Below are 11,271 nucleotides of genomic sequence, written 5' to 3'. Positions count from 1 at the left end.
TCTCTCTCTCTCAAATAAATAAATAAAATCTTAAAAAAACAAAAAAGAAAAAAAGAAAACCACTCTTACTTATTAGCATTCAGAGAATGAATTAACCAGAACAGAAAATCTCCGTGGTATAACTGGATTTAAGTTTTAAAATGGTCAAACAAAGATCATGACATTCCAGTCAAACCAGGCATAAAGAAAATGAATACTTTCTATGGCCTGAGAGTCTGGGGGACTAGCCTGGACTTCAATCCTCATGGTAAGGGAGGATGATGAAAACTCAGTGAGAAATAAGAATTTTATACACTGCCTCTCTATTTTCTCCAACAGCTAAGCTACTTGAAAATCATGCCTAAACTTGGTGTCATCTCTGTTTTCTTATTTTCCTACTCCTCACCCATGCCAGTTTGGTTTCTGCCCCCTTTCCTGGGGTAAAGCTAAGGAATAGTTCTAAACCGTAACTGCTTACTTTCCTTCTTGGATTCCTCTCTTCCTTTCTTTCAACCTCTTCTCCTTGGTCTCATTTCTGAGTTTTCCTTCCTCTTTGAAAAATGGTTGCTCCTCAAAGTTCCCACACCAGGCTACCGTCTCACACTGTATGCTTTTCCTGGATGATCAAACCCACTCTAATGGCTTCAAGTTCCAGCTATTTTCGTTCAGATGATACCAAAGTATTTCCAGTATCTTAAATGTTCTACCGAACACTGAACATCACTATTTGGGTGTCCAACAGGCTCAAACTCAATTTGCCCAAACTTAACTCATCACTTTACTCCCCTATCCATGTTCTTCCTCCTGTGTTCTCCCCTCTCAGTACATGGCACCGCTATCTACTCAGTTGGAACCCTGGGCATCACTTAACATCTCTTCTGTGTTCCCCCCTCCTTAATACCCAATCACTAAATCCTACAGACTTTACCGCTAATAGAAAGCATCAGAATCTGTCCACTTCTATCTCCTCACTGCCAGTTCCCCAGTACTGGCCACAATGATCTCCTGCTATAAATCATTTTAACAATCTCTAGTGTTATTCCCCTGCAATCCATTCCACACTGTAGTCCGAGTGATCTTTCTAGAAGGTATGTCTATTAAAAACTCTACAATGGCTCATCAATGCCCTTAGGATAAAGTCTAGAATCCCTCATGAGGCTTGCCAGAATAGCATGATCAGAGATCATTTCTAGTCTGAATAACTTTCACTTCCTCCACACACTGAGTTTATTCCAAGTCTTTACATCTGCTGTTCACTCTGGATAGAAACCCCAAACAACCAATTCCCACATCAACTTGCCCATTAAGTCCCCTGTACTCCCCAAATCTGGTCTGGTATCCCTATTATATACTACCATAGCACTTTGTATTTTTCCCTATTACAGCCATTAACATACTTTATGGCAGTTATCTTTTTATTTGCTTCTATACCCCATTAGACAATAGACTGTCCTTTTTATTGTCATATTCCAAGAAGTATAATAAATACAGGTCCACAATCCCTTATCTGAAATCCTGAGATTCAAAAAGCTCTTATCATAAATATAAACAAAATTATTTCATAAAGTTGGTGTCAAAACACGTTTGGTAGGAAAAGCTGGCCTGAACTGAGAAGAGGCTATTCACAGTCTTCATTTATCCCCTCTCAGGGTGACTACTCATGCTTTACTGTAGAAATATTAATGTATATGATTATAAAGTGCTGTCTTGGACCCTGCTATAGGGATGTCATATAATACATGGTATATACACTGCCTTACCTTTCTTAAATCTAAACAATTCTGAACCCCAAAGCATAAGTGGTATATTAAAGTTTATGGATCTGGGGTGCCTGGGTGGCTCAGCTGGTTAAGCGTCTGCCTTCCCAGTCAGCGGGGAGTCTGCTTCTCTCTCTCTCTCGCCCTCTGCCCCTTCCCCCTGGCTCGTGTTCTCTCTCTCAAATAAATAAAATCTTTAAAAACAATAAATAAAATTTATGGATATGTATTTGCTTTTAGCAGGGAAATCTTAATTAAATTACATTACATGCCAATGATGTATGCTTTGTGAACAGGCAATATCTAAAAAGGGAGGTGAATAGAATAGGATTTTTGTGAATGCCTAAATTTGGTTATTTCTAACTTTGAAATACAGATTCCACTTGCTTGTTTGTGCAATGAATATTCCTTCTCTCCCTTTTCAACTACAAATAACCAAGCATCTCTAGTATGAAAAGGTAAAGGAAAAGACAAACTACAGAGAAGTAGAATGTTGCTTATGTTAAAAGGGCCCCCGAGGTAAACTGGTGATTAGTAAGGTCACACACAAAAAACACGGAACGATGGATGTTTGATTACAGAACTTAACTTTGGATAGAAGGTATTTTTTTTTCTTTTAAACTTTTTTTTTTTTTTTAAGATTTTTTATTTACTTGAGAGAAAGCGAGCATAAGCAGGGGGAAGGGCAGAGGGAGAGAGATGAGCAGACTCTCGCTGAGTGTAGAACCCAGTGTGGGGGGGCTCAATCCCAGGACCTCGAGATCATGACCTGGCAGAAGTCAGATTGAGCCACCCAGGTGCCCCTCTTTTAAACTTTTAAAGAAGTTATTCAAATTTGGCCAAATATTCATTATCATCACTAAGGATCACTAAGATTTTAAATGGAATGTCTCAATAAATTAATCATTTTGGGAACGGTGCATTAATACCTGATTGGTAAGAAATTTTTATAATTTTAGGGGTGCCTGGTTGGCTCAGTTGGAAGAGCCTGCAACCCTTGATCTCAGGGTTATGAGTTGGAGTCCCACATTGGGCACAGAGATTACTTAAATAAAAAGAAAAAAGAAAAAGAAACTTTAATAATTATAATCATAGGAAATTTACCACCCCAAAGCCAATGAACAAACAGCACATGACAATGGAAGGATTTCTGATAATATTCCTAACTGTCCATCTTTTCATTTAACAAACATTAACTGAGTGTCACTGTGCAAAAAACTCTGATCTCTGCAATCTCGTTGGGGAGCAACACAAAAATGTGAACGCAATAAAAAACAACAGAATAAGTAGAAGACAGCATAACAAACTTTTAAGTATTCTGGGATCACTGATCAGGTGATGTTAGAAAGATTACTTTGAGAAGGAAAATGTTAAACAGAGGTAATAACATAAATAAGAGGGTAAATGAATATTTATACTATATGTAATTTCAATTTAGTTTACTTCAATAAAAACTTATGTTCAGACCAAGTCCTTTACCCCAACTTGGGTGAGTATCACAACCATCCAGGGACTTTTTGAAAATGTGGATTCCTTGTGCTAGCTCTGAGAATTCTGATTCAGTTGGTGTGAGATGGGGCCTAGGAATCAGTATTTTCAAATCCAGACAGATCTGGCACCACCGTTTTAGGAGATAAAAACATGATTAAGACACAGATTCTGGGGGTGACCGGGTGGCAAGGGTGGCTCAGTCAGTTAAGCAACCAATTCTTGATTTTGGCTCAGGTTGTGATCTCATGGGTCTCTCTCCCTCTGTCCTTTCCCCTACTTACTCTCTCCCTCTAAAAAAAAAAGATGATTCTGGCCTGTATATACTGCAGAGATATGCATAATTAACTATAAAGTACAAGGTGAAAAGTACAGTAAAAAATGTTTCATCACTCAACTTAAAAGACTCTGTCACTTAATAGAATACATTAAAACAAAATTATAACAATTTAAATTCTTACCTAAATTGGCATACATTACGAACAGATTGAAATACTGCTGCAAATGACGCCCATGCTCTGAAACTTCCCTTCTCAAGAGATTGAGAACTGCCCGTAGTAGGTGATCGCTTAGGCTTAAGTTGTCATAAGCCTGTAAAGGATAAAACACTGGCTATTTTCCAGTGACAAGATATAGGAACAATTCTATTTGCATAAAAAGGGGACACAGACACACACACACACCCCCATGTTGAATATAGGCAGAAATTTTTGGAAGGACTAATCACACAACAATTAAAAAGGGTTGCTTTTTAGGAAAGGGAATGAAGATCTGAGGTAGATTTCATCTAGAGCCTTCATGTTGTTTTAATTTTTAATAAATGGAAGTCCATTAAAAAAAACTTTACAAATAATATACATAACCATGTGTAAAATTAAGCCACTGCTTCTAACTGAATGAACAAAGAAAATTCTGTTGTTTTTAAAGAGCTAATAATTGTTATTCACTGCTGTGAAGTACTTTTACTGAACTCCCAGATATCAGATGGTGTGGTGTGTGTGTGTGCACACATCTGCTCACAAGGTAAACGTATAAAACAGATGTACATATATTTGTGACTTCAACTTTCAGGCAAGAGATCTGTAAGCATTTAATCACTAAAAAGAAAACCAGGCAATTACCTGACTAGAAGGTCCGGGAGATGCAAAAGGTGAAGGACATGGCCCATCTTGCAAGGAAAAATGTGCAATAAAAACTATAAGTTTTGCAAATGCACCCCTTACTTCTGCACTGGGGCACTCCAGAAGGTATTCAGAAAAGCGATTTGAAACATTAAAAAGGACATTGTGAGCAAACCAAAAACGGACATTCTTGCTGTGACGAAGGAGAATACACAATGCATCATACCTAAGACAAAACAAAAAATTTATGAATGGCAATTCAATGATGTTTCGTATATAGTACAGATACGGGTCTCTATGAACCAAATAAAAATCAAAGACCTTCTTTTACTATTGGAGGGAGAGAACCAGCAACGGTTGCCTCTAGTACCAACATTAAAAGGACAGATGACTACTACAACTTGGTCTCTTCTCACAGAGTGACAACATAGAGATGAAAGCTTGTCTAGTCCTCTACAAATCCATTACCAAACTCTTTCTAGATTCAATGACAAAACAATCACTACCCTAACTGTCCCTGAACATCTTACCACTGGATGAGTACATAAAAATTGTTCAATCAAGGTATTATAATGGCCTCTATACTTTCACAACTTGAAACTTAGGACACTCATTCTATTTGTTATGTTTTTAATTTATGGCAAAATTTAATCTAGGGAAGCTAAAACTACTAATTTCTGAATTAAGTAGCTCAGACTTTTAAGTATCATCCTAGAATCTTTTGTACAGGGATGTCAAAGATAGGATATAAGGTAACAGAAGCCAGCTTCAGAACAATGAAAGGTCATGTTTAGCCTATGTAATTATTTTAATATGATTTCTCTCACTACGGCTATCAAGTTTTTGTAGTCTGCATTCCAGATCTGAAAGAAGACTTGTGATTTGGGAAAAAAAAAAAAAAAAAAAAAAAGAGCAATATATTAAAGAACCAAACTAAATGCTAGGATAATAGGAATGAAAATCCAAAGCAACGTACCAATCACTGGCAGAGCCACGGACGATTTTCTTGGTGTGAAATCCTGTGGTAAAAAGGAACCTAGCAGCAAGCTGAATACTAATCATAGTGATTTCTTCTGCTTCAGGCAACAGGTGATCTTGCCCTATAAAAAAGGCAAATACATTAAAAAACAAAACAAAACAAAACAAAACAAATCTCTATGTCTAAGCTCCATTTTCAAACAAGTCTGCATTTCCACTGATTTCTAGAAGTCCTAACTTTGCTAGCTGCCCCCCGCCCGGCTACTTATGAAATAATTCTTAGTTCAGTAAAGCATGTTTCAAACTAATGCTTGAGTCAAAAACAAACTGTTAGAATAAACAAAAGCTCCCCTGTTTCCAAACAGCAAGACAATACACACTGCTCAAAGATAATGGAAATATGGTTTTAAAACAGCCCAAAGTAAAAATGCAAACATGTTGATGCTTGCTAAGAAATCTTGCAAGTACAGTAAGAGTTATGCTTCTACTAAGAAGCTAAATTCTTGATACTCACCTGGCGGAGGATTTAAGTAAACACCGTTACACGTAAGCAGTTTTTTCATGAACTGGAAATACTCCAGACTGTACTGCATTCGGTTATGCATGAATTGCACATTCTGCTTCCGTACACTTCTCTCAATGGCTGATGGCATAATAATCTGATGGGGTCTTGTGGTGATAGCAAGCTCAGAAATGTATCTTATCAACTCATCACCCTGGTCTATGGTATCCAGTCGTTCGTAAAAAAGTATGTAAGCATTCCACCACCTTTTCTGGCGCCTGTATGACATGCGCTTCATCATGTGATCAAATACTTCTCCCATGTACTCTCCGCCAAAACACTGGTTTTTCATTTCTTCATCGTCATCCATTTTACACTCTGTTACATCTCCATCATCAAATTTATACCAGCGATTTCTCTCACCATCTCCACCATTCCTCTGAATGATGTAAGAATAATAATGCCCCCCACTTGCTTGGCCACTGTGTACCAGCACACCCACAAGTCTGTATTTCGTGCTTTCTGCCGTCTCACTTTCAGACTGCTCATTCTGCTGTATCAACTGACTTTCTGGGTTTACATTATCTCCTTCCAGCTTTGCAACACCTGCGACTGTGTAAGGTTCCATGTCCAGCTCTCGAGGAAATTCAAAATAATCATTGAATTTGATTGCACATTCTCTTTCCCAGTCATAGTCGAATCGTTTCAGTTGGATAGCAAGAACGGGAGGTAATTTTTTAATTAGCAAGCGCTTTACGGTATCAACCTACAATAAACAGAGCAAGTTACTAGATGTTCTTTTATAATCCACTGCATAAAACAAACTATAAGCCTCTATTACTAAATTCTCATGAAGACTAACTGGAGGTTACAAGTGTAAACAAACACTCGGCAATGAATATAATCAAGGTTATTATGTCCAGGTGGGCATTTCAAAAAATGCTAACTACAACTAATAATATGGAAATAGTTTATGCCATCTGCTACAAATCGCAAAACTTAGTGACACAGACATTACTCATTGCCTGGATTCTATACCGTCATTGCTATCTAACCACTGTTACTTGTTTGGTATTTACTGTTATGCTAATGAAGGTGTGCTGAAGAAATACAATAGCAGCTAGTATCTATTGGGCCATTAGGTGCCAAGTAATATGCCAAGTGCTGCCCAAGGAGTAACACATGCAATCCTCACAAGCTCCCACGCAGGAGCTCCTGGTGCGAATGGGGAGCAGCAGGAGAGGGACTGAGTCACCGGCCTCGGTCTCACCGGCCTTACAGCTCGCATCTCAACCTCTAGACTTTAATACCTCTTTAAGTGGCATGTAAATGTCAAAACGATACAGGTGACTTGGAGGTGAGAGAATCTGGGATCCCAGGAAGATACACGTTATTTACCGACTGTGTAAACGGTCTCTTCCTAAGAGCCGTTAAGTGCCCTGAGATAAAACTATCAGGTGGGCCTAAAAATCTAATCCCAGTGGTTTAAAAACACAGGTGGTAGAAGAAATCTTATGTGACCAAACCAAGTAATGAAGGTTTCAGTAAACTTCTTGGTCCTTACAAGTAACTGGATAGGACAGGGGAAATGTTTTCTTGTCAGTGTTATAGCTGTGAGGGGTTCAACAGCAGTCTGGGTGGGTACGGATGGCAAGTGTCTGTGCGCCTCCGGCAAGAGAAGGTGATAATAAGCTATTATGACTTCTAAGATGTTCACTCTTATTTACCTGTTCCCCTAGCCCTGCTGGTACTACCTTCTCTTAATCTTCTTTCCCTGAAAAACCTTTGTACCAGTTATCTTAACTACCTTCTGTTACCACTATAACAAAGCAGGATAGGGAATAAAAATAAATAAATAAATAAAAAACAAAAGCAACGAACTTTCAAATCCATTAAATTTAACCATAGTTACTTAAAAAAAAACCTGGATAATTCATACCTTTTTATTGCATTTTTCACAATGATATGCATTTGCACCTTCTAATAAATCTCCTTTGACGTACTGTTCCAAAGAATCAAGAAGATTTTGGTGATTTCTAATGTCTACATTCAAAGTCGTAAAAGATTCTTCACACTCATATCTAAAGACATTAAGAAATAAGGATTTCTTAGTTTTCTAAACATTTTTAGTTATAGACTTGATGAAAACTACATTTGCAATATTTATGACATGAAACCCGAAATCAAAGAATGTTACCAATAAATGACACATTTATTTAGCCACTTACCTAGTGTTGGGCACTACATTAGGTTGTTTACAGCCCATATATACACCAGGTTCTTTGTCTTCATGACAAACCTGATAGAGAAATAGCACCACCTCCACTTCAGAGATGAGGGAACTGGGGTTTGGAAAGGGTAATTTGGTCAAGATTACTAGGCGAAATCGTGTTTTGAAGCCAGGTCTGTCTTGCTTCATGGCTTAAGCTCTTTACAGTCTACCGTGCTGCTTCCACTGTCATCTAGTTAGGCAGTAATTCATGCCAAGGCCAAAGCATGAATTCATCAACTTCTGAAAAGGATATTTTAAACTATTAACGGGCTGAATTTTTAAATGGCCCCTCTTTTAATGGAAACCTTAATAAAGCACAAGTTTGAACACACCAATCAAGAGGAGATAAGCAATCCGAGTAGGAGCCAGAATCCCACCTTGTGGCAATTTTCTACCAAGGGAAATTTCAGATTTCTGAGGAGACACATTCATAAACTCAGAACATGGGATGTAGGAGAATACACTCTCAACCATCAAATTTACTCATTCAACAAATATATCTGGAGTGCCTTCCATGTGTAAAAGTACTCCGGGATAGTCAATGTTGAAGGTAAGTCCCTCATATTTGGGGCTTTTCAGTTTAGGTACGGGAAAAAAGGTACACAAAGGTATTTGTAAGTGGCATGAATGGAATATGAAGTACGTATTAAGCATATTGCTACTATGATCAGGGAACAACCCATAAAAGAGAAAAAAAGAAGTCAGAACTTACGACTTCACTTAAAAAGTAGGACATTCAAAGATGAGAGAAAGCCAGCAAAATTTTTTCTGTAAAAGGCCAGAGAGTACCTATTATAAGCTCTTTTTGGGGGTATGAGGTCTCTCTGACTCAGCTGTTATAGGGAAAGGAGCTAGAGAGTAGGTAAAGAGCTACCTCTTTTTTTATAAAAACAGATGCGTGGCTGGATTTGACCAATGGTGCATAGTTTGCTAACTCCTGGTCTAGACAAATAATGCTGTAAAACAGATAGACGTGGGACTCTCTATGTAACTTCTGGCATGTAATAAGAACAGGACTTCTGGGATCTTAATTATGATCATGCTCTCTGGACATTTTCACTTAGTGAAGAAAACCAGTAATTTCCAAATGACTTTGAAAACGGTCTAAAACAAACCAACAAGGACTGATTAGAATAAATGACCAAAAAGTTGGCTTATTTTATCAGTAATTGAAAATCAAGAGGTTAAAAATGACAGTTTAATTGTCCACCTAATACAAAAGGTCTTTCAAAATGACCAAAACTTGTGCGGGCTATGTGAATAATTACATAGTCTTGTTCTGAATGAATGGTTTAACCTCATGGTAATTTCTCATTTATATAGCATTACCTCTCTGCCAATCATTTCCCTTTGATCAAAAATGAAACACTCCCACCCGCCATATACACACACACCTCATGACTATATAATACCGTTTGAGCTTATAGAAAATACTATCGTACTGTGATATTTTGGTGAAAATTTGATTTCAAACCAACAGTAATCAGTAACATGTAAGAGAAATTCCAAAGTAAAACTTCCACGTAATAGGCATAAACCTGTATCTACTAGTAGTGAATTTTAATAGTCGTTTAACTATTTTCAGTAAGAGTCCTTAATCAATTTCCCTTTTAAGTAAAAAACAATTTGTTCAGTCAACTCTTGCTGTTTTTTGTTGAAAAGATACTTTAAGGATAATGATCACAATCAATGCTATTTTAAAAATTAGTATTTCATTTATATAAGGAAATTGTACTCCATGTCTGTCATCTTCTAAGCTTAATGTATTTGTAATATTTTAATTGCTTTAACTCTGAGATAAAGGGCAAATTTATGAGCAACACCTGTAAGCTATATATGCAAAATGCCATTTGATTTCCCCAGTAATGATCATACATAAAAGAAAGAGAAGGAGCCAAAAGTTATTTGATGAAACCAAAGCCCCCCAAAACAGAAAAACAAAAACCTCCATGAAAACCCCCACCACCACACATAAAACCCAAACCCACAACAGTAAGGTATGCACAGTATATAATTCACCCAGTCTCAGGTATATAGTTAAATTGGTGGCATACTCCACTTCTGTACATAACTACTAATAAATATTTTATTTTTCTTAGTAAATAAACAGCAGAACTTTAAACATATAATCAGCACTTACCTATGTGGGCAGCCCTGGCAAATCTTCTGATCAGCAAAGGAACCTCCTAAGACTTTACTTAGCATAGCTGGATGTCCCAAGGCTTTCAAAGCTTCATCTAAACTATCCACCAATGAATTAAAAAACTCTAAAGCATCATGCTGTTCACGTAGATTAACGGGCTCACCCCAAAGCCTAAGAAATGAATGGAATAAAATACAGTACTTTCTCAGGAAAAAAGCAATACAACCACAAATGACAATATAGAAACAGACTTTTCCCCCCCTCAACTACATGAGGAAGTAGAAAAGAGTAAACGTTCTTTATGTATAGAGTGCAGTGAGAAAGTGAGGCTCATGGTACAAGTGGAGCTCCCATGGGGAAGAGTCACCGCGAAACTGCTGCTGTGGCTGATGGAGACCACGGCTCCAGCACCTGCGCTTGCTTTAGGTAACCTGCTACACATGCATTTTCAATCTAGATGAAGACACGACTTGGTGGAGCTGGATCTCACTCTTATGTAGATGTTACAGTCACTCTTTGGTTCATGTTGCTTAAATTTCAGGTTATAGATACTGTGCCAAGATTTACTTACTCTTAATTAAATTGCTTTTTCCAAGTGAAAAGAGAAAGCTTTAACGTTAGAGTTCATCTCTTTGGAGTAATCTGAGGACTTAAGTTAGACAAATCAATTTTGAGAAAATAAACTATCAATTGTGTGTACCAAAAAAATGAGAACTGCTAAAATCCTAGGCACTGCTGGAAACTATCAATGAAATCTAATTTTGTATTTACAGAGTGACATAAAGAAGTATGAATGCATTCTAAGTGAGAGATAGGACACACGTATTTTAAATATGCTAGAGGAAATGTCTTCTGATCAATTTTTTGTAACACTTTTTCTATGCAGCAAATAATCTCATTCTAATTACGTATTATATTTTTTAATTTGTTTTTTTTTTTTAAAGATTTTATTTTTTTATTTGAGAGAGAGAAAGCACATGAGAGGGGGGGAGGGTCAGAGGGAGAAGCAGACTCCCTGCTGAGCAGGGAGC

General features: G+C 37.4%; 1 protein-coding gene across 4 annotated transcripts in view; it reads right to left on the bottom strand.

The window, feature by feature from the left end:
* The window catches only part of USP9X (ubiquitin specific peptidase 9 X-linked), a 166,957-nt gene that overhangs the window by 12,666 nt on the left and 143,020 nt on the right, over nucleotides 1-11,271 (bottom strand). For all 4 annotated transcript variants that reach the window (XM_035003152.1, XM_035003143.1, XM_035003166.1 and 1 more), the window contains exons 33-38: nucleotides 10,238-10,411; nucleotides 7,765-7,906; nucleotides 5,838-6,591; nucleotides 5,322-5,445; nucleotides 4,346-4,571; nucleotides 3,686-3,815 (exon numbers count right to left, since the gene is read on the bottom strand). In XM_035003152.1, the coding sequence (XP_034859043.1) occupies nucleotides 3,686-3,815; nucleotides 4,346-4,571; nucleotides 5,322-5,445; nucleotides 5,838-6,591; nucleotides 7,765-7,906; nucleotides 10,238-10,411 (1,550 nt within the window). The remainder of the gene's footprint in view (nucleotides 1-3,685; nucleotides 3,816-4,345; nucleotides 4,572-5,321; nucleotides 5,446-5,837; nucleotides 6,592-7,764; nucleotides 7,907-10,237; nucleotides 10,412-11,271) is intronic.

This window comes from Mirounga leonina, unplaced genomic scaffold (assembly GCF_011800145.1).
Source record: "Mirounga leonina isolate KUSES-001 unplaced genomic scaffold, KU_Mleo_1.0 Mir_101609, whole genome shotgun sequence".
Lineage (NCBI taxonomy): Eukaryota > Metazoa > Chordata > Mammalia > Carnivora > Phocidae > Mirounga > Mirounga leonina.
The sequence above is the reverse complement of the archived record's forward strand: the minus strand, read 5'-3'. Positions and strand labels throughout refer to the sequence as shown.